Below are 20,043 nucleotides of genomic sequence, written 5' to 3' on the forward strand. Positions count from 1 at the left end.
TTAAAGCAGGTATACAAAGACCTACCAAATTGCACAAACTCTAAATAAAGAGGGGATTATTGTTTGGCACAAACACATGCATGGCCACACATACGCACTCACACGCTTAACTTAATGTACGCGTGTAAACTCCTGGTGCACTAACTTTAAACATTAATGCACACACATAAATAAACACTCCGAACAGATTAAGTAATGTAGCTGCTCTATGAGCCCTTGATTAGACTCCATGTAACAAAATAGACAAATAAAGGGTTTGGTATTCACATCAATACTTATTTACAAATTGGAAGAACTCACTGCATTTTATTGTAAAATATGCTCCCTCTCTGCACTTTGTTTTCCAAGTCTAGTTGGATCTGGTTCTGATTTGATTCATTTTCATTTCAATGTCAAGGCAAGACAGATAACTACAGAATTGTTCCTGTTGATACTGAGGTTTTAAAGATAAGCCTGGATGTGAACTCAAATTTGATGTCAGCATAACTCAATCTCACCGATCTGTTCTTGGTTTTTATTTAATTTTTTAATGATTGAATAAACACAAATGTCCTCAGTGTCAATAGTAAACATTTTGATCAGACTGAGATATACATCATGTGTACAAGTGCAGAAGGCACACAGAACTCTAGTAGTCTTATCCTTGCTGTGAAGAGTTGGAAACACCTCCTGTAGATTGCCAAATAAACTTGCTTAAATTGTGAGCGTCACAAAGATTTACTGCCCATTACCAGTGAACTTGTTACATGAAAGTCATGTAGTAATAACATCATAGAGTAGCCGCACCATGAGAGGAAACACAAGAACAAAGCAAGAACAAAACATCATCAAATCAAGGTTAGATCATATTTAAATAAATATCACCTCTGTAAATTTTAATGAAATACAGTGTTGTTACATAAGCATAGTAACATAGAGTGTTATAATTAATGGACAGAATTGTTTACTGTTCCCCAGTTTTAGTGATTTTAATGGAGAATTTGTAGAGGAATACCATGTCTATTTTTAGATGTGAACCTCATTGTAACCCTCCCAGAAGGATTTATATCAGATTTCTGTGGTCTGCAATGGAAGTATGCGTGTGTACATAGTATGTGTGTGTGTGTGTGTGTGTGTGTGTGTGTGTGTGCGTGCGTGCGTGCGTGCATGCCGGTGTTCTTTCAAAAGTATGCATAAGCACACATGCATGTAATAATGTGTGTTCTTCCCCATGCATATGGTCTATGGGCCTTTCCCACATTCATTTGTTAGCTTTGGAGCACAGATGCTAGTGAACTTTAAACTGCTAAACCAAACAGTACAGTATTGTGAAAGTAATACAAAAATGTATTAACGAACAGTGTGACTCAAATAAGATTTTAATATTAAGTGACACAGTTCTGTTTATTCTTGTCTGGCTAGCAAAACAATTATTGTATTAACTGCAGGAAGACCCGAATCATAAATAATAGACACCATTTTGAACATTAATCATAGTTGAAGGGGCATGGATTATGGCTTAAACAACTCACAGCGTATTCCTTTGTACAATAATATTGTTTTGCCATAAGTTTTGTGTTCCCCAGACATGAAATAATTTAAGCTTCAGTTTTCAGGTTAAATTCATGACCTGACGTCAGGAGTTCTGAGACCCTGTGGCCATATGCAACTGTATCTTATGTGGGAATCAGAATTTGGTTTATCAGATTCATATCTGCTTTTGCTTGGGAGACAGGAAACAGGCACTACTTTTTATGGAAACCTTTGTTACTATAGATAAATAAGGATGGCCTGAAACCACAAATGTGGAGGAAAGGGTCACAGAGTCTTTGCAGTTCTCTGATTCTTGTGAAGACTCTTTGGACTTAGTCCAGGTTCTTTGCCGTATTCACAGTTGTAGGGGTGGCCCAAGAAATAAACAGGAAATACATCATCCCATGTGCCCATGGGAAGAGAGGAGTTTCCTGCCTGTGAGGAATGCTGGCCATCATGCTATGCCCACAGCTGCTTTGTGGTTGCTGAATGTCCAGGTTTGCCATGTGGTTACAGACTGCTAAGCCTTTGAAGACCCCCTTTGAAAATAAGTGAAATATGAATCGCCTTCAACTGTATGAGATATTAGAAGTGTTGCATAGAACAAAACAGCACCAGAATCAAATTAATTTAATAATAATTCATTTATGGAAAAAACCTAATGGAGCATTCTATCCATCAAAATAGAAAAAGTCATGTGCTAAAGTAGGCTACATGCAAATATTTTTGTTAAACCTCTAGCACTGAAAGATTGTTGTTGTCACAGTTGGACATCACAGTGGAAAAGCTCACCGCTCACTGAGTTTTCCTTCACATTCCAAGAAAAAACGAGGGAATATTTTCTGTACCAAAGAGAAGCATTGATGTTTGAATATTCTCTGTTAAAGCCATTCGGCTTTGGATTTAAACCCAAGAGTAACTTTACTCTACACTAGCAGTCATCCAGAGATCAGCAATGATGTATGCTATACATATGGCATGTTTATTTCAAGCTATACACATCACATGACATGATAATAATGTATATACAATAGACAGGCCTCATGCGACACAATCAGAGTTGACACTAACTGACACTATCTTATCCTTATAAGATCTATTAAATCTGACAAACTGGTGCGTCTGTACTACTCCATTGTATTTCATAAAAACTTTGTAACAGGAACTGTTTTCTTTCTTTAGTTACAGAAAGCAAAACTTCATGTATAATTGTTTCTAACTTTTGCCACAAATGATCTCATAACTAACCTTTCCATCACAGCACCTTCACTGCTCTCCTTGTGTCAGGATTCTCTCCATGAAGTGTTCCTGCTAACCACAAAAGGATTTAACTGCTCAGTCACATGGATTATTCCCTGGCAATTGAATTATGAGTATAGAACAAGTCCTCCGTCTAAAAAGGCACATTAGAAAATGGCTCTCCTTTGCTCCAATCACATTAGTGTTGCACAGAGCTGCCAATTAAGAAGCCATCTATGGTGGTCCAGCTTGACTTTTATTGGCTAAACAAATTTCATGAAAGTGTGTGGTTTTGACCTTTTTCTTGCATTAAGGTAGAACATTGAGAAGGGCAGCAGTCGTAAAAGTGTACTCCAATGTGTCCAAGTACCCAGTGAATTTGCTGTTGGACGTAATCAGAGGTGAAACACACTTGAAACTTTCAACCAGAGAGGCCATTGCTTTCCCACTTGGTGTGAAGTTACTCTTTAAACATATTTTAACTGTCCCATTGACAGTTGTTTTTTCTAAATGCACTTGTCAGAAAGTAGCAGTGCTCTTGTAGTTGTTAGTGCACTTGTCCTTTTTGATACTACTACACTGAAAAAACAAAAAAAAAATTTCAGCTGTTGGCATTTAGATTTGTTGTTACGGTAGTTGTTAATCAACAATCAATTAACATCTGTTACAATCTCTTACCAACACCCCATCTTTTTTGCTGTTATAATAGGGCCATAGGAGTCATTTACACTGGGGACGCTGGGGACATGTTTGTCCCCACCACTTTTTAAAGCTTGATTTGTTTAAAGAGGTGGTATTATGCTCATTTTCAGGTTCAAAATCTTAATTAGGGGTTGTACCAGAACAGGTTTACATGGTTTAATTTTAAAAAAACACCATATTTTTCTCATACTGCACATTGCTGCAGCTCCTCTTTTCACCCTATGTGTTGTACGCTCCGCTCTTGAGCTACAGAGTGATGCATCTTACTTGTACAGAATCTTTATTGGGAATTGCACATGCAGAGTTCCCAGGTAAGGACTACTAGCCAATCAGAGGCAGAGAAGGGCGGGTCGTAAGAAACAAGTTAGTGTGATCCAAATCAAAGCTGCTTCAGACTGCGACCGTAACCTAGCAGATGGTATAAGTTACTCCACAAGTAAGTCCACAACCACACAACATCATTGTTCCACATCTTACCATCAGGACTAAACATTGAACTGTTGCCAGCGTTCTGACGATCTATGCTGCCTTGCCGAAAAATGCTTCCAAAGCGCAAATCGATTGACTCGACTCTACTCGGCCCTGCTCCGTTTTCCATTGCAGACAGTACCCAGAGATGGTATGTAGCTTGTCGTCATAGCGACACAAACTGCCGCGACATAATGTTCAATGCGCTTGGAACCTCGACGGAGGTGAGGTGATTTTTTTTTTAGTCTCATTCTCATGAACCTAATATCATGATCTCTCGTGAGCTAAGTATCTCTTCACACCCCTAATCTGAGCCCTTATGTCCCCACCACTTTTCAAGACAAAGTGATGCCCTTGGGTAGGGCTGTTGTACTCAGGTCTGTTCTCTCTTTGTTAAGCCTTGGACATTAGTCTCGCCAATAATAATAATAATAGTTTAAGTCTCCTTATATCTTGACCAAGACGAGCAGGGGTTTTTTTTGCTTAGCCTGCCCTTTTTTGCAAGGCTCTAAACCACTTTCAGAGCCTCTCTCAGACGTGCCTGTAGAATAGCTGAGAGAAAGTGGAAAAAAGACAAACTTCAAGTCTCATTTGAAATATTGCAGGATACACTATCTAAATACCAGAGAGCAGTAAAACCTGCTAAAACAAAATTTTTATCCCATGTAGTAGCAAATAACAGCCAGAGGCCTGAGGTTCTTTTCAACGTCTTTAACTCTCTTGTTAACCCTCGCGAATCAGACTGTTGTGCCATCTACAATTTTATGTTAAAACTTGCCCCCTTGACAGTATTCCTGCACGCTTTTTGAAAGATGTTTTTAACACTGTTGGATCAAGCATTGTCGCCTTGGTTAATACATCTCTCAGCTCAGGGTGTGTTCCAGCTGCTTTCAAACATGCAGTTGTGCAGCCGCGTTTAAAAAAGAACAATCTGGATACTTCAAACCTCTCAAATTTTAGACCTATCTCTAAGCTCCTCTTTTTGTCAGAAATCCTGAGAGAGTGGTTTTTAATCAACTTCAGTCATGTTTAGATGATTTTAGTATTTATGAAAAATTCTAGTCTGGATTGAAGCCCTGTCACAGTACTGAAACTGCCCTTTTAAGAGTTTTTAATGATCTCCTTTTAGCTGTTGACTCTGGAAACTCTGCTGTTTTGGTGCTTTTAGATTTGACTGCTGCCTTTGATATGGTTAATCACTCCATTCTCTTATCCCGACTCGAACAGTGTGTCGGCATTAGGGGCACAGCCTCAAATGGTTTCAATCATATCTGGCGAACAGAAGTTTCTCTGTTCACCTCGGTGAATTTTCTTCATCTGCTGCCCCTCTTTCTTGTGGGGTCCCCCAAGGGTCCATATTGGGCCCCATGCTTTTTTCACTGTACATACTGCCATTGGGGTCCATTTTCAAAAAAACACAACATCTCCTTTCATTGCTTTGCAGACAACATACAAATCTATTTACCTGTAAAATCTAATGACAAAGCTGCAACTCAGCTCAACTGCCTGAGAGATCTTAAAATATGGTTGAATCAGAACTTTCTCTGTCTGAATGAAAGTAAGACTGAGGTTGTTGTGTTCAGTCGACCTGGGGATTTAAGTGCTTGTATAGATGTTCTTGGTACTTTAGGAACATATAGTCGTCCATTTAACAAGAATCTTGGTGTGATCTTTGACAGTGCTTTTAAGTTTGAAAAACAGATTAGTTCTGTAGTAAAAGCCAGTTTCTTTCAGCTGAGACTGTTGGCCAAAGTAAAGCCCTACCTACCACGCAAAGACTTTGAAAGAGTAATACATGCATTTATAACGTCTCGTCTCGACTACTGTAACTCTTTGTATGTTGGAGTGGATCAGTCACCTCTCTATCTGTTACAGTTAGTCCAGAATGCAGCAGCGTGAGCACATTACCCCTGTTTTAGCCTCACTCCAATGGCTTCCTGTCCGCTTCAGGATTGATTTTAAGATTTTATTGCTTGTTTTTAAAATTTTAAATGGGTTGGCACCTTCTTATTTATCAGAACTTTTACAACTTTTTCATCCAATCAGATAATATATATCTATATTATTTTTTACTTTTTCCACTGTTGTCATGTATATATGTTGTGTGGAAAGCACTTTGGTCAACTAGTGTTGTTTTTAAATGTGCTATATAAATAAACTTGAACTTGAACTTTTCTCTTCCCTACAACAGCTAACGCAAATAAAAGGTTTCACCTATCTGTATGTCAGATCCATTGTAAGGACTGTCTTAACATAGTTTTAGGTTATCTCTCGCTTTTCCCTTAAGTTGTGTGTTGGATAGGCTCCTGGTTATTTCACTTTACTGTGTTTCTCAGCTCTACACAGAGGTCAAATCCAGGTCTTGTTTAGAACAACAGTATCAACAATATCTCTGTAAAAAAAAAAATTCTTAAAGGAGTAGTATGCAAAAACATTTTGTGTGCTCCAATTGCCTCTCCCCATGGTAGCATATCAACTTTCTGATAAATTTTCTTTGCTGATAATATCAAAACTCAAACTATCAAAAATACATATTTTCATAAATCCTCAGTTCCTTTTTGTCTTGAATTGCTGTATCAGTGGCATATCCATGTTCAGTACTTTTTGGATTGTTGTTGTTGTTGGATTGTTATCAATTTTGTTTGTTTTTTGCAGTTAACACTATTCCTTGTTAACCTTGTCTCTCCTCATTGTAAATGAGCTGTGCAAGCCATATCTACTTATACTGTAATTTTAGTGTATTGTGTTCACATTGAAAAGGGAAAAAAGTACTTAAATGTCAGGTTGCAAACTAATTTCACTCACACTACTATCACTATTTTATGAGCGTGATGTTGATTTATGTTATTGTCTGAAAATGCAATGCATGACAAAAATGGAGGAGCTGCTCATAGGTGGACAATTAAAATTACATATTGGCTGTTGGTGATACAGCTCAGATAATTCCTTAAATAACAAAAAGTAAAGTTCATCTGAATCTTCGGAAAAACATTTTACTTTTTCTTTAAGATCCAAAGGTGTACATCTTTTACTATTTACTGAGAATGGAAAAGTTAAATTTGTGTACACTCCAAGTGCCAGTCCTGTATGATTTTAATTGTGTTATTTCCTAATTGCCTAAGCCTCAAAAGTATAGACAATGGCTATTATTTCCCACAAACTTTGTTTTTGTGACCAGCACAGTGATATTTTGAAATTTACTTGTCCAATGAGAAAACGTCTTTTTGTTCACATAAAATCAGAAAGATATTAATCCAAATTAACTTTATACATGTATTTATACACCAGCTTTGATCTTTGCCTCAGACAGCTTATGGAAGAAGTCTTTAAGTCTTCCAACTCCTTATCTAGAGCTCTGAGAAATATTTTTATAAGGCCCAATTTGTGGTGGCATCAGCACCTCCGGGGTCCACCAGCCTCAGAGCTGTGCTGCTCCATAATGGTAACAAGTACCTGTCTCTTCCCCTGGCTCACTCCATGCATCTCATAGAGGATTACAACAGCATCAAGACCTTACTGGATGCCTTGAAGTATGATGAGTATGGCTAGGTCATAGGAGAAATTCCTGATGGGTCATCAAGGTGATTTTACCAAGTTTTACTAAGAGCCCCCGGAAGGTGCTGATGCCAACGCTGCACATCAGATTGGACCTTATGGAACAATTTGTTTCAAGCTGTAGATAAGAAGTGTTCAGCATTCAAGTACCTTCAAGACTTCTTCCCTAAGCTGTGTGAAGCAAAGATCAAAGCCGGTGCACAAACACGTGTATAAATACATGTTAATTTGGATTCATATGTTGTTTTTTTCTGACTTTATGTGAATGAAGATACAAATTTGCCCATTTTCTCAATGAACATGATAAATAGGTCACAAAAGCAAAGTTTTTGGGGAATAATAGTAATTTTATATACTTTTGAGGCATAAGCAATTATGAATGAACTCTTACTACCCATGAAACAAAAAAAAGTTACACGGTGTTATGCAGCTTTTTGGAAATTGTTACTTCAAGAGTAATTGATAAACATGGAACCCTGGCATGTGTGCCGCAGAGGATCATGAACAATAGTAGCTTAGACAGCAAAGGACATGAAGGCCCATATACCAGTGGTACATCAGGCTAACAAAGGGAGAGACAGTGGAAAGGCCTATTCAGCCACTATGAGAAGCCCTCAGTCAGCAGTAAAACACTGAGTTAGACAAAAGGGACCCATACCTGAGAATCTCTGAAAACTGACATTAAATCAGAGCACATGGTCTTCAGGTGTGTGTAGAAGAATTTCTTTATTATCATAGGGTGAATACTTCAGACTTCTTCATAGATAGTTGTCACTCACGTTCAACAGGACATTAGTATTGTACACATTATTTTTGTAAACAGAGTCCAGGAAAGCCAGGGTGTATTTGTTCACATCCATATGTGACAAAATAGCCCAGGGTTACACTGAAGAATATTTTTTCTAAATAGTTCATCTTAGCTATACATCGAACACCATGTTATGACTGTGGACGGTTACGCTTAAAATACTTTACATTCACGTTTTGTTATAAACAATTTGATAAATACAAGATTAGATATAACAAAAGAATATATTTATATATTTTATATCTCCTTATATATTCGACATGTATGTGTTCTTTTCTTTGTGGCTTTATTCCTTTCAGTAAGGGTCTGTTATGATTCAAGGTTAAAATTCAACTTCATTATAATAAATAAAACAGAGAAACAGAATAAGATAATCAAAAACATTCCTAAAGGAACATATTGGCACTTCTTTGGTGATGAAAAAGTAACATCACAAGATATGGTTCAAATGAAAATATAACAGTTATGCATTTAACATAATAGTTATACAGTGCAGTGAAAGAGGCATTTGACAGTTGTCACTCCTCCATGTACTGTACACTAACAGCATACTGTGTGGTTGGCAATGAAATCCCAATACACACACATACATTCTCTCTCTCTCTCTCTCTCTCTTTGGAGGGAAAACCACAGATATCCCTCAGAAGCACTAAACAAACACCTGCAAAGTAAAACTCACACAACAATAATACAAAACAGTTTGTAACAGTTAAGCCATTTGTTTCTCACGTTCAGTAAGCAGCCTTTCTTAGAGATTAAGGTCTGGTTGCAGTGTTTGCCCTAGGATTTTTTCCAGCAGAGGTACTGAAGTGCGTATATTTTATTTTGCTCCGCCGCAATATTTTTGCGTGTCCACTGACACTGGAAAGGCTTTAGACACATTTGTACACAGTTATAGATGTCGAATTACGTTTAATAAAATGCTCCGTTTAGCTAATCAAATCAAAACAGAAAACCTAACCTAGTAGAAACCCTCGCCATCTAGGCATAGGCGACGTTACATTGATTAATAAACCCTGAATTTGATCCAATATTTGCTACTGACGTTCCTACCCATAACCCATGTTTAACCCATAACCCTTATAGAGATATAAGCTATACTAGCACTGGTAGATCTGTTGCACACTACACTATCATCATAACACATGTGTGTATACGTTTAAGAAGACTAATGTAAATTAATGTTTTAGAGAGTTACCGCTGTGTTTCACTGTATTAAAAAAAGGGTGTGTGGTGTGGAGGTGGGGCAAAAACAGGATATTGAGGACATGTCCCCACTAGATATTACATCATTGAGTTAGATAAATAACAGACTTTCCATAGAGACAAAGAAGGTACCCCCTTTGATAAAGAGGAGTGGCGTACCTTTTTGTTCTGCTCCATCTCTGCGTCTTCACTGAACTTCGTTGTAATAGGTAGGTGGCGAGACTGGCAGCAGAGCCTTCGTTGCCCCCAGCTGAGCGTTTGAACAACCGATAAAAGTCTCCTAAATGGTGGCAATGTCTGGTAGGTGAAATACACAGGGAGATGATTGAGGCTACTGAGAGACGCTTGCTGCTTAAAGTAGAGATAGTGTTTGAGTTTATTGCATTTGATGAGACAAAACTGCGCTGCTGTGGAATGCATATAGGGGAAACACAACAGAGGGTTTTTTGAGCCTGGCCATTCGAAGCATAAGAGGTGAATGGACCCTGCTTCAGTTCTTTTAAAACTTTGTAGTGATGTATGAAGTATTCCCTTTTCTTTAACAGAATGCAATACAAAAGCATTATATCAGGCCTGTTTTGTCTTTCTTAAGGAGTTTGGCCTTAATACTTTGTTGGCCTTCAGCGTTTTGACTTGAGTTTTAATAAACTGGGTCAAATCGAGATTGGCAGCCACAAACTGTGGTTTGATTTGGTGGATTCCTGAGTCAACACAGTTTGTCATTTCTTCCTGTACGGACTGTAAGAAACCTGGAGTGTCTTGCTTGATAAGGCACTGACACAGATAAGCCACTCAGCCAACAGAACAGCCAAAATTAACACATAATATATAATAAATAATCATAGGCCTAGGAAAAGTTCAAAAATGTAAATGTTTGGGTCCCCTGTGTAGGCATATGTGGGAAAATTGGATTGTTTTGTCTTTAATTGTAGTTTCTGTAAAAAGGTAATGATGTCCATGGGTAACTAACAATACATTTTACCCATAGGGTGCCTGTCCCCTGTGAGCTAAAGGTGTTGAATAGGCTTCAAAACATTAACAGGCATAACTCTGAAATCAAAGTGCTTGAAGCTACTGTTGACAACAAAGGCCTTGGGTAGTAAATGCACAGGGAGATGATTGAGGCTGCTGAGAGAGGTTGGAGCCTGTTGCTCTCCTTGTCTTTCCAACCACTGGTGGTACACAGGAACGCCAAACACCAGATGTGAGGATGCACGAGGGACTTCTGAGAATTTGTCATCAGATGGCCAACCAATGCTTGAGCTGGAAAACAAAATAAAGTCTTGCACCTTTTTTTTGACTTAATGTGAAATGTATTTTATTACATTTCGCTGTTACAACTGACTCAGTGATGCCTGTTTTATCTAAAAATCTAAAAATGTAATTTACAGTAGTTGTCTTTATCATGTTGTTTTTCTAAGCCATTTATTAAAAAGATTATCCAAAATTACAATCGTAGTCTTTTTTTGCCATATTGTTAATTTTGATACTAAATATTAGCAGTACTACTGTGTTATGACTCATAGTACACATCAATTCACAGATAATGTGAATGAATGAATGTGTTCAAATCCAAATGAATTGCAGCCATTTAGCCAGTTCAAACTGGTTTTGTTCAAACAAAAATGTGTCCTTACTGTGAACTGCCGTACATTTCCCTCAGCCACCAAATGATGTTCATGTTCTGGAGTGATGCAATAGGCTATCCTCTGCAAAACATGTAATTACAAGACATCATACTCAACACTTCTCAGAAAACAAGTTTATCATCTTCAAGGCATACATAAACCACACTTCAGTATATCTCAATATATCTTCTTAAAATGTGTATTTCTTAATTCTACTTAGATGAGCCAAGAGTCAACATACTACTTGAGATGTAAGACAAAATGCAATCAAACTAGCATCAATTGTTGGTAAAACAGTCATTATGGACTTTATCTCTGACAAAATATGCCAATCCTCAAACCTGTGAGGAATCCTTATCAAGGACTTCAAAGATGTTTTTCTGTTTATTATGAGTAGGAGACAGCCAAAACTTGATAAGCTGTGACAGGAGGTTTTGGGAACAACATGTGTCCTGAGAAGCTGAGAAGAATCTTCAACCCTGAGTACCAACGGGAAATGTTACACTGGAGTGAAGCTGACACTGGTCGATTGCTGAGGGATGAAAATAGCTCTCTGGTGCTTTGATGATTACGATCACAAACTCTCTAGGCTTTGAAGTGATTATTTCTTCTCAACGTGTTCTCACAGTGCCAGTGTCATCAAGTTGAGAGACGAAAGTTTACTTCTTAAACAGATTGATGTTTTCAAGTTTTTGTTTGAAAGAACATACGGTATGCCCTTTCGTAACAGTTGCACTGTTTACCAGTGATAACATTTGGCTACTGTTATGCAAATCAATTTGCACTGCGTGTGAAATCTTATTGTATTTGCACCAAGTACAAATTGTTCTCATGAAGTACATGTGTCATTCGACATTGGTTTTACCATATTACCTCCTCTTTAGCGATCATCCTTGAAGTAATTTAAGTCAATGTATAGCTATTTAATATCTACTAAAAAGCAGCTTACAATGACTTTTTCACCCTGTGTGACAAGCATGTTTTGATACTGACCTCTTTGAATGTTCCTGGTACACTGCAGAATTTATAAATGGCGTAGAAGGGGACAAATAGCATGGAGGACATGGCCACACCCCAGCCAACTATGTTAGCCCAGTTAGGGAAAACGTAGTCATCATACTTCAGGCCTGATGATGTCACAGTACTGGCTATTACCACAAACTGTGATAGAGAAAAGAACACAGAAGGAGTGTTAGATATTTTTGTATTGGTCCTGTAATGTTGGTCTTTTCAATTGTATAATTGCAGAGCACATCCATGGATGCTATGAGAAAAAGGTGGGATGAAGTGGAAAATAATTGGTAGGGTGTGGTGTCATTACATTACTCATTTCCTTTGTTATTAGCACAATTGTGTATGATGAAAATTCTCACAGAGAGGACACATGTAAGTGTTACACTCCATAAAGGCAATTTTAGACAAGGATGTGTATTCTTTTAGAGAACAGAGGCTTGTAATTGGGGCAGTACGCTTTATTTGGTATACCAAATACATATCTGTAAACAATGAGAATTTATTTTTACGTGTGTTCCTTTTTTAAACAATGCGACCAATGACCAATTCTCCTGCATTGCAGCCTGTGTAACTGCAAAATCCCACTGATGTCCAGGGGAGGGTGTAGACAGCCATTTGTATTAGAGGAAACACATGGCTGTCTACACCCTCTCCTTGACAGCAGTGGTCACAGCCATATGCTTCCTCTAATGCATGTGGAGTTGCACACTACTTATTTCACCAGCCAGTGAGGAACTCGCTAAGAGGTTCAATCTATCGTCTCTGATCACACCTTCCCTCTGGGTAGTGATGTATAAACCAGAACCACTACTGCTGTCGACTGAACCTAGGCCCCTATGGTGGATGGTGAATACCATTATCCCTGTACAGGAAAACCAGCCCAAAGTAACTACTTGTACGTTTCTTATTTCTCTCACCAGCAGAAAAGCTGGGCTGACAAATTTCCAGCATAGTCTCCAGTAGAGTCCTGGCTTGAAGCCCATCATTCGCTCGATATCTTCACTGAAGCGGTCCACACCTAGAGTGAACATGAAAAGTTACACAGCAAAGGTTACTGTGGAGATTAAAGTTACAACATCAGTCAATGTTCTTTGTGCCAAGTATGCAGTCTAACTGGACAACAGGAAGATACACAACACATGATGGCCTTCATCCTTGTAGTCCTAGTCTGACCTGGGCTGACCTTGAATTGACGTAACTCATATGCTTTTTGGCTTATTTGATTTCATTGCTGTTATTAATTTTATATAGTTTTTGTCTTTTGCTTTGGTTGCACAATTTGCTTGCTATGGGATCCCTCATGAATTGGGCCCTTCTATGTTTCATTAATTTTTTCCCCTACAATATTACCTTACCTTTTTCTGAGGTTTTACAGATGAAGAGAGAGACAAGGCTATAAAGTTTAGATAGGCCTGCTATGTCTTACAGTATGCAAATTTATAACTTGTGCTTTGTTTTATTTTCCTTGTGGTTGACCTTGCTCATTTGTGTATTGCATATGTGAAAGTACACAGAGATACCATGGAGAAGCTATAACAACTTGCTGATCGTTACAGAAAAGTACACCATGTAAATTATTTTCTGATTATATTTCTCTGTATTTCTCAACTTGACATGCTGTGTCCTTTTTTCACTTCTGTCATCTGTAGATAGATATCTTGCTAATTTCAGTAATGTTGTCAATGCCATTTTAGAGTGGAATAAGACAAAGTGTTCAGAATATAAATATAGTAGGACTGGAGAATTTCCTACCATAAAACCATGACACTCCAATGGCCTCGATCAACACACCAAACAGTATCGATGTCCCTGCTGCATACTTATCTAACAGCGTCAGCACGTAGATCCCACCCTACAGAGAGGGAAAAGGACAGAGAAAATTAAGTGTCAGTGGTACACTGTGGACCCTTTTGAGGTGACTTAAAGTTCACTTTGGCATGGCAAGAACTGACGTCTGAGCACTGACAAGCCTCACGTGGACAAAGTGGTGATCCCATGTGTATTAGAGGTTTTGCACGATACATCTTTGATTTGCATCCTCTGTGGTTCAATCTGTATATTGTGCCAGGGAACTAGCCTGGGAAAGGCATTATTCACTTTCTCAATAATTGTATTGATTTGATTTGAAAAAACCATGAGAATCACCAACATAATACTTTTCTGTCTCCAAAGTCTGTTTCTGTAATCGGTAGGCATTTCCTCTGGTGCTGAAACCATGTGAATGAATAGGGACTACAGAGAAAATTAATAATTTGCTTCCTGGACACAACTTTAATGAAATTCCAATTTGTTATCAGAGTGTGATGCAATAGCTCATTCGATCATTTCTTTGATAGAGAAAACAACATAAGACTAGAATAGTTTCAGGAAACTGTTTCAGTTTCACTTCCTTATTTCATGTTTTGAAACAGGCCATTCCTACATAGGTATACCACTAAAACTAAGATACTTTACAACAGTATTTATTGTTGTGAGACAGCCAATTCTGTAGTATAGCTTGTTCTAGTACAGTATTTGGGCATGACTGAAAATAATGCAAAGTTACGCTTTTCTAAATAGTTACCAGGAGTGAAACAAAAGAGTGAAACATTACTTTGACAAGTACTTCATTTAAGTCTTTAGTGTAAATATATGGCTATTTGAAACCTAATACTGACATTAGTAATGCAGAGAAGGGCAACCAGGAAGGTTCCAAAGGCTGTGGCAAAGGTGAAGAGCTTCCTGTTTCTCTTGAGGATCTTGAAGTCATCTGTCAGGCCTGTGATGACTGCCTCCATGCCACCCATCTAGTGGACACAAACCGAGAGAAAGTGACACAAGAAATCTGTACCCACCGTGTGTCTTTCAAGTGTTCTCTAATGAACAGGGTTAATTTGCCTAGACTTTTATTTGAGGATTTCAGTCAGTTTTCAATGCATGCACACTTCAGTACTTCAGTGTTTTGTATTTTGTAGTTTAAAAATACTGTAAAATACTTCAGAGATGTCTACATGATGACATCTTCGTGAGATGCCTACGTGATGACATCATAAAAATGCTGCCTCTGATTGGTTCCTACTCAGTAATTTTCACAGACAGAAAATTGATCCAGACCCGAAGAAGAAGATCAAGGTGAGAAATGTGTGGGTCCCCAACTTTCCATCTATTTTTAGCATAAATTGCTACAATTCTTAACAGTTCATGTTAAGTTTTGGTGTTCGTTTTAGTAGCCAAGGCTAAATTGTTAACCAGTTTACATAATGTTATAGCTAACTTTCTGACCCAAGTAGCAGCTCTCACAGTTCACATTAGCTTGCTACATCCAGCATAAGTTTTCATCGGTAGTACACGACAATAATAATGATAAAGCGTTTCAGAGTTGAGCAAACTGTTGGTTAAACAAACTATTGGCTACTTTAAAACTAATGACAGGGATATGTGAATATTTGATCTGTTAACTGGTGGCACATGTCAGATTTATAGGATGACAAAAGCTGTTGCTTTCAAACACACCACTTAATCAGCTGAGTCAGTGTGCTGGTAAAGGGATAGATCAAATAGGCTGATAGATAGAAGGTTTGAGAAGTGATTTCATAGTAAACTGAAAAAGTATTTTTAGTATTTTTGAAATACAAAAATACACTTGAATATAGGGTATTTGATATCTTTAAAAAAATATACATTTTGATGTATTTTTGCCCATCCCTTTATGTAGGCATGCAATTCATCAGTAATATTCACCACAACTTGCATGCTATTCTTGTATTTGCACTTTTATACATGTACTTCCAATAAAGTTTTGAAACATTTATTTGTCACTTTTGCATCGGCATGTATCTGTTCGTGTGTGTAGCAGAGTTAAAAATATTTGGACTTCTGTTCATAAGAATATGATACGGTTTTATAGAGTGGTCAACTTACCGAGCTGTCAATGCCCAAAGTCAGCAACATGATGAAGAACACAATAGCCCAAAATGTTGAACCAGGCAGCGTAGAAATTGCTTCAGGGTAGATGATAAACACCAATCCTGCCCCTGTACATTCGCACATTTACACACACACACACACAAAAGTTAATATTTTTTATAAACAACATAGTGCTAATTTGTATGCATGACTAAATATTTTATCACAAAATTTCAAAGCAAGTGAGGAAAAAAGATATAGAAAATGCCTATGTATATAGGTATGTATATATACACAGAATTACAACAATATAAAATATTAAAACAGTGTTTGTATCTGGAAGACAAGCACTTGCCTTCTGTTGCCACATCTTCAATTTTGACCCCATGTTTATAAGCCATGTATCCAAGTACAGAAAATATGGCAAACCCTGAGAAGAAACTGGTGACACAGTTCACAGTACTGGTCAAGAGAGCATCCCTAGATAAAGAAAAGAAACACAACAACAAAAACAAGTTCAAAAGAAAGCAGGGTTTCTTCATCAGTACATTGTACATTGCTAAACTCAACTGTCCAACCTTGAAGGTCCACAATGTTCTACATCTGTGTTTTCACTTGTAGCTTGGCTAAAGATTCACTAACTTTTTTTGAACAGGGACAAACTGTCTCTTGTGTCAAAAGCAAAGTATTTCTCTGATATCATTGCTAGAAATGCACACAGCCCTAAGACCTTGTTCAGTTTAATAAACACTGCACTAAACCATGCTACTGCACTCCCTGATGCTACCTCTGAAATTACAGAGAAGTTCTTGAGGTTTTTTATTGATAAGGTTGACGTCATTAGATCTGGTATCTCACCCTCCGGTCTTGACCCATCTGAGCTAGTCCCATGCCCTGTCTCTTTAAATTATTTTGAGCCTGTGGCCTTGTCTGAATTGATCGATATAGCCTCACTCATGAAGCCTACTTTTGCTCCAACGGACACTGTCCCCTCGTGTCTTTTAAAAGAGGTTTTAGATGTTGTTGCTCCCAGCCTTTTGTCTATAATAAATAGCTCTCTTATAAATTGAATTTTTCCATCCACTTTTAAGCATACTGTGCATTCAGCCTCTTATTTCTTATTCTATTCTTATTTCTAAATTATCTTTTATGTCTAAAATTGTGGAGAAGGTCATTCTTTCTCGACTCTCCTCGTTTTTAGCTGAGTCAAGTTTCAGGATACATCACAGTACAGAAACAGCACTGGTTAAGGTACTAAATGATTTATTGCTGTTTGGTGATTCTGGAAATTGTGCTATTCATCTAGCTTGACCTCAGTGTGGCTTTTGACACCGTTGATCATGACATCCTGCTGGATTGCCTCCAGCAAGGGGTTGGTATCCAGGGTGTCGCGCTACAGTGGTTTCACTCTTATTTGAAAGATTGAACTTTTTCTGTTAACATTGGTAACATTTCCTCTTCTTCAGAAGCAATTAAGTGCCTTGAGTACCTCAAGGTTCAAACCTGGGGCCAATCTTATTTTCTTTGTATATGCTCCCCTTGGGCTCCATTCCCCATAAACATATTATACCACTGTTATGCTGATGAAACACAGCTGTACTTACCTCTGAAGCCAGGTGATTCAAAGTCCTTACAGTCTATTTACAACTGTCTAAATTATATTAAGCGTTGGATGGCAATCAACTTTCTCCAACTAAATGAAAACAAGACAGAAGTAATATTATTTGGTTCCCCTAACTCAATTGAGGAATTATCAAAAAATCTGGGCCCCCTGTCCATTAATGTCCAACCTTTTGCTAGGAACTTAGGGGTCATCTTTGATTCAGCATTAAAATTCGACAAACATATAAACTCTGTTGTTAAAGGTAGCTTTTTTCATTCAAGGGCCATAGCAAAACTTAAATCCATTCTCTCTGTAAAGGACCTTGAAACTGTCTTGCATGCAGAGATGGGGACTCGAGTTAGAGACTCGGACTCGAGTGTGACTTAAGTCGCACACACAGTGACTTCAGACTCGACTTGAGACTTGTCCTCAAAAGACTTCAGACTCGACTCGGACTCGAGGTGCGGGACTCGTGAACAATGTTTATTTTTTAGGAAACGTCTGATGAGCTTGCCGTTATTCCCTCCCTCCATTACCTATAATCTGCCAACGTAACACGTACTATCAGCTGCGCACGGCCACACAACACTGGCAGCTGCCGTGCCATTCATCATAAACCTTTACTTTAAAACTTCATACAAGACCCAAACAAAGATGCGCTGAACGCAAATAGGTTCCTGTGGTGAGTAAACATGTTTAGCTCAGCATTGGCCATCTAAGGTTAGCTTGCTTCTTGCTTTAGCTACGACCTACGGGAGGTTTACTCCGACTGTCGTTCGCTATGAAAAGATGAACGAGCGTGTGTTGACATGCCAAACTTGTGGTTGTCCATTAACGTAATCATTACGTCCCGCTGGCTGCCATCATGTTAATTATTACCATGGAAAGAGGTTACAGGTTTATTGTTGATCATGTAACCTTACAGTTTTATTTAGTTATAATGTTACACTGGTTTGAGAGTCTGCAGGGTGTGTTGACTTACAGTAGTTTAAGCTGCAATTAACTGCATTGCACAGGTTGTGCTCTGTAAGTTAAAATCAGGTTACAGCTTTATTGTTGACCATGTAACAGTTTTATTTAGTTAACTTTACACTGGGTTTGAAAATCAACAGGGTTTGTTGACTTACAGTAGTTTATAGGCTGTCATTAGCCTAATTGTAGACACATTGTACATTAGGCTACATGGTTGTGCTCTGTAAGTTAAAAACAGGTAACAGGTTTATTGTTGATTTTGTAATGTCACAGTTTTATTTAGTTAACGTTACACTGGGTTTAAGAGTCTGGGGAGTGTTTTGACTTACAGTATTTATTAAGTCGTCAATAATTGCATTGTACGTTACATGGTTGTGCTCTGTAAATGAAAAACAGGTTACAGTTACAGAATTCCTTATAGCTATGCAGTTTTATAAGCAACCTGGATTGAATGCAGCAGGTGATACAACATTCGTAATAACCACGAGAGACTTGAGACTTGACTTGGACTCTAGCTCAAAGACTTGAGACTTGACTTGGACTCTTGCTCAGAGACTTGAGACAAGACTTGGACTCTAGCTCAAAGACTTGAGACTTGTCTTGGACTCCAGCTCAAAGACTTATGAGCATCTCTGCTTGCATGCTCTTATGTCATCTCGAATTGATTACTGCAATTCCTTGTACTTTGGTATCTGTCACTCATCTTTATCACGCTTGCAGCTTGTTGAAAATACAGCTGCTAGATTGTTAACTGGTACAAGGAAGAGGGACCATATATCCCCAATATTGGCTGCTCTTCACTGGTTACCAGTCAAATATAGAATCAATTTTAAGGTGCTGTTAATTGTTTTAAAGGCATTATATGGACTGGCACCATCTTATATTTCAGAACTCCTAATGTTTCATCACGCCTCCAGACCCCTCCCACAGTTTCGTATGAAAACAAAGGGTGACCGAGACTGTGGAATAATTTACCCCTGATTATTAGATCATCCCCCACTATCCACACTTTTAAGTCTCGACTTAAAACATATTTTTATTCTTTGGCATTTGAGTCTGTTCAGGGGCACCTGCACTTGTGTCTTTATTTATCTTATTGCTGTATGTTGTTGATTGTTGTTTTTTGGCCCGTTTTAATTTATCTGGTTTTATTTTCTCTGTCTTCTTCAGGATAACTTGTCCAGCACTCTGGTTGTTTTTAGATGTGCTTTATAAATAAACTTGACTTGACTTGACTTGTTAAGAGACACTAATCCAGTATCATTCTTTTGACCTGAACATGTAAAGTCAAAATGGGGCGTGTTATTTGATATCTTTCAAGTTTGCCATAGGTTGATCCTCATCCAAACACTCTTTTAGGTCACTTTTTAGGTTTTTCAGGTTATGGAGAAGTTTTGTTCTCTGTTCCTTGTTGGTGGTTTGATCTGTAATTAGTCTGTGGCCACTAATGT

At 38.0% G+C, this 20,043-nt stretch overlaps 1 protein-coding gene and 1 long non-coding RNA gene across 3 annotated transcripts in view; both read right to left on the bottom strand.

Moving 5' to 3' along the window:
- Window positions 1–1,401: 1,401 nt before the first annotated feature.
- On the bottom strand, window positions 1,402–4,059 carry LOC123959540. The gene is made up of 3 exons (XR_006822329.1): window positions 3,931–4,059; window positions 2,761–2,820; window positions 1,402–2,051 (listed from the first exon to the last, which is right to left on the bottom strand). It is a non-coding gene; the product is annotated as an uncharacterized LOC123959540 (long non-coding RNA).
- A 4,124-nt stretch (window positions 4,060–8,183) lies between these two features.
- slc6a2 (solute carrier family 6 member 2) overlaps window positions 8,184–20,043 on the bottom strand; it is a 31,699-nt gene continuing 19,839 nt past the window's right edge. For both annotated transcript variants that reach the window (XM_046032883.1, XM_046032884.1), the window contains exons 8-15: window positions 16,373–16,497; window positions 16,033–16,145; window positions 14,790–14,918; window positions 13,885–13,984; window positions 13,050–13,150; window positions 12,112–12,279; window positions 11,128–11,199; window positions 8,184–10,753 (exon numbers count right to left, since the gene is read on the bottom strand). In XM_046032883.1, the coding sequence (XP_045888839.1) occupies window positions 10,730–10,753; window positions 11,128–11,199; window positions 12,112–12,279; window positions 13,050–13,150; window positions 13,885–13,984; window positions 14,790–14,918; window positions 16,033–16,145; window positions 16,373–16,497 (832 nt within the window). In that variant the 3' untranslated portion in view covers window positions 8,184–10,729. The remainder of the gene's footprint in view (window positions 10,754–11,127; window positions 11,200–12,111; window positions 12,280–13,049; window positions 13,151–13,884; window positions 13,985–14,789; window positions 14,919–16,032; window positions 16,146–16,372; window positions 16,498–20,043) is intronic.

The sequence above is a fragment of the Micropterus dolomieu genome, linkage group LG20 (genome assembly GCF_021292245.1).
Source record: "Micropterus dolomieu isolate WLL.071019.BEF.003 ecotype Adirondacks linkage group LG20, ASM2129224v1, whole genome shotgun sequence".
Lineage (NCBI taxonomy): Eukaryota > Metazoa > Chordata > Actinopteri > Centrarchiformes > Centrarchidae > Micropterus > Micropterus dolomieu.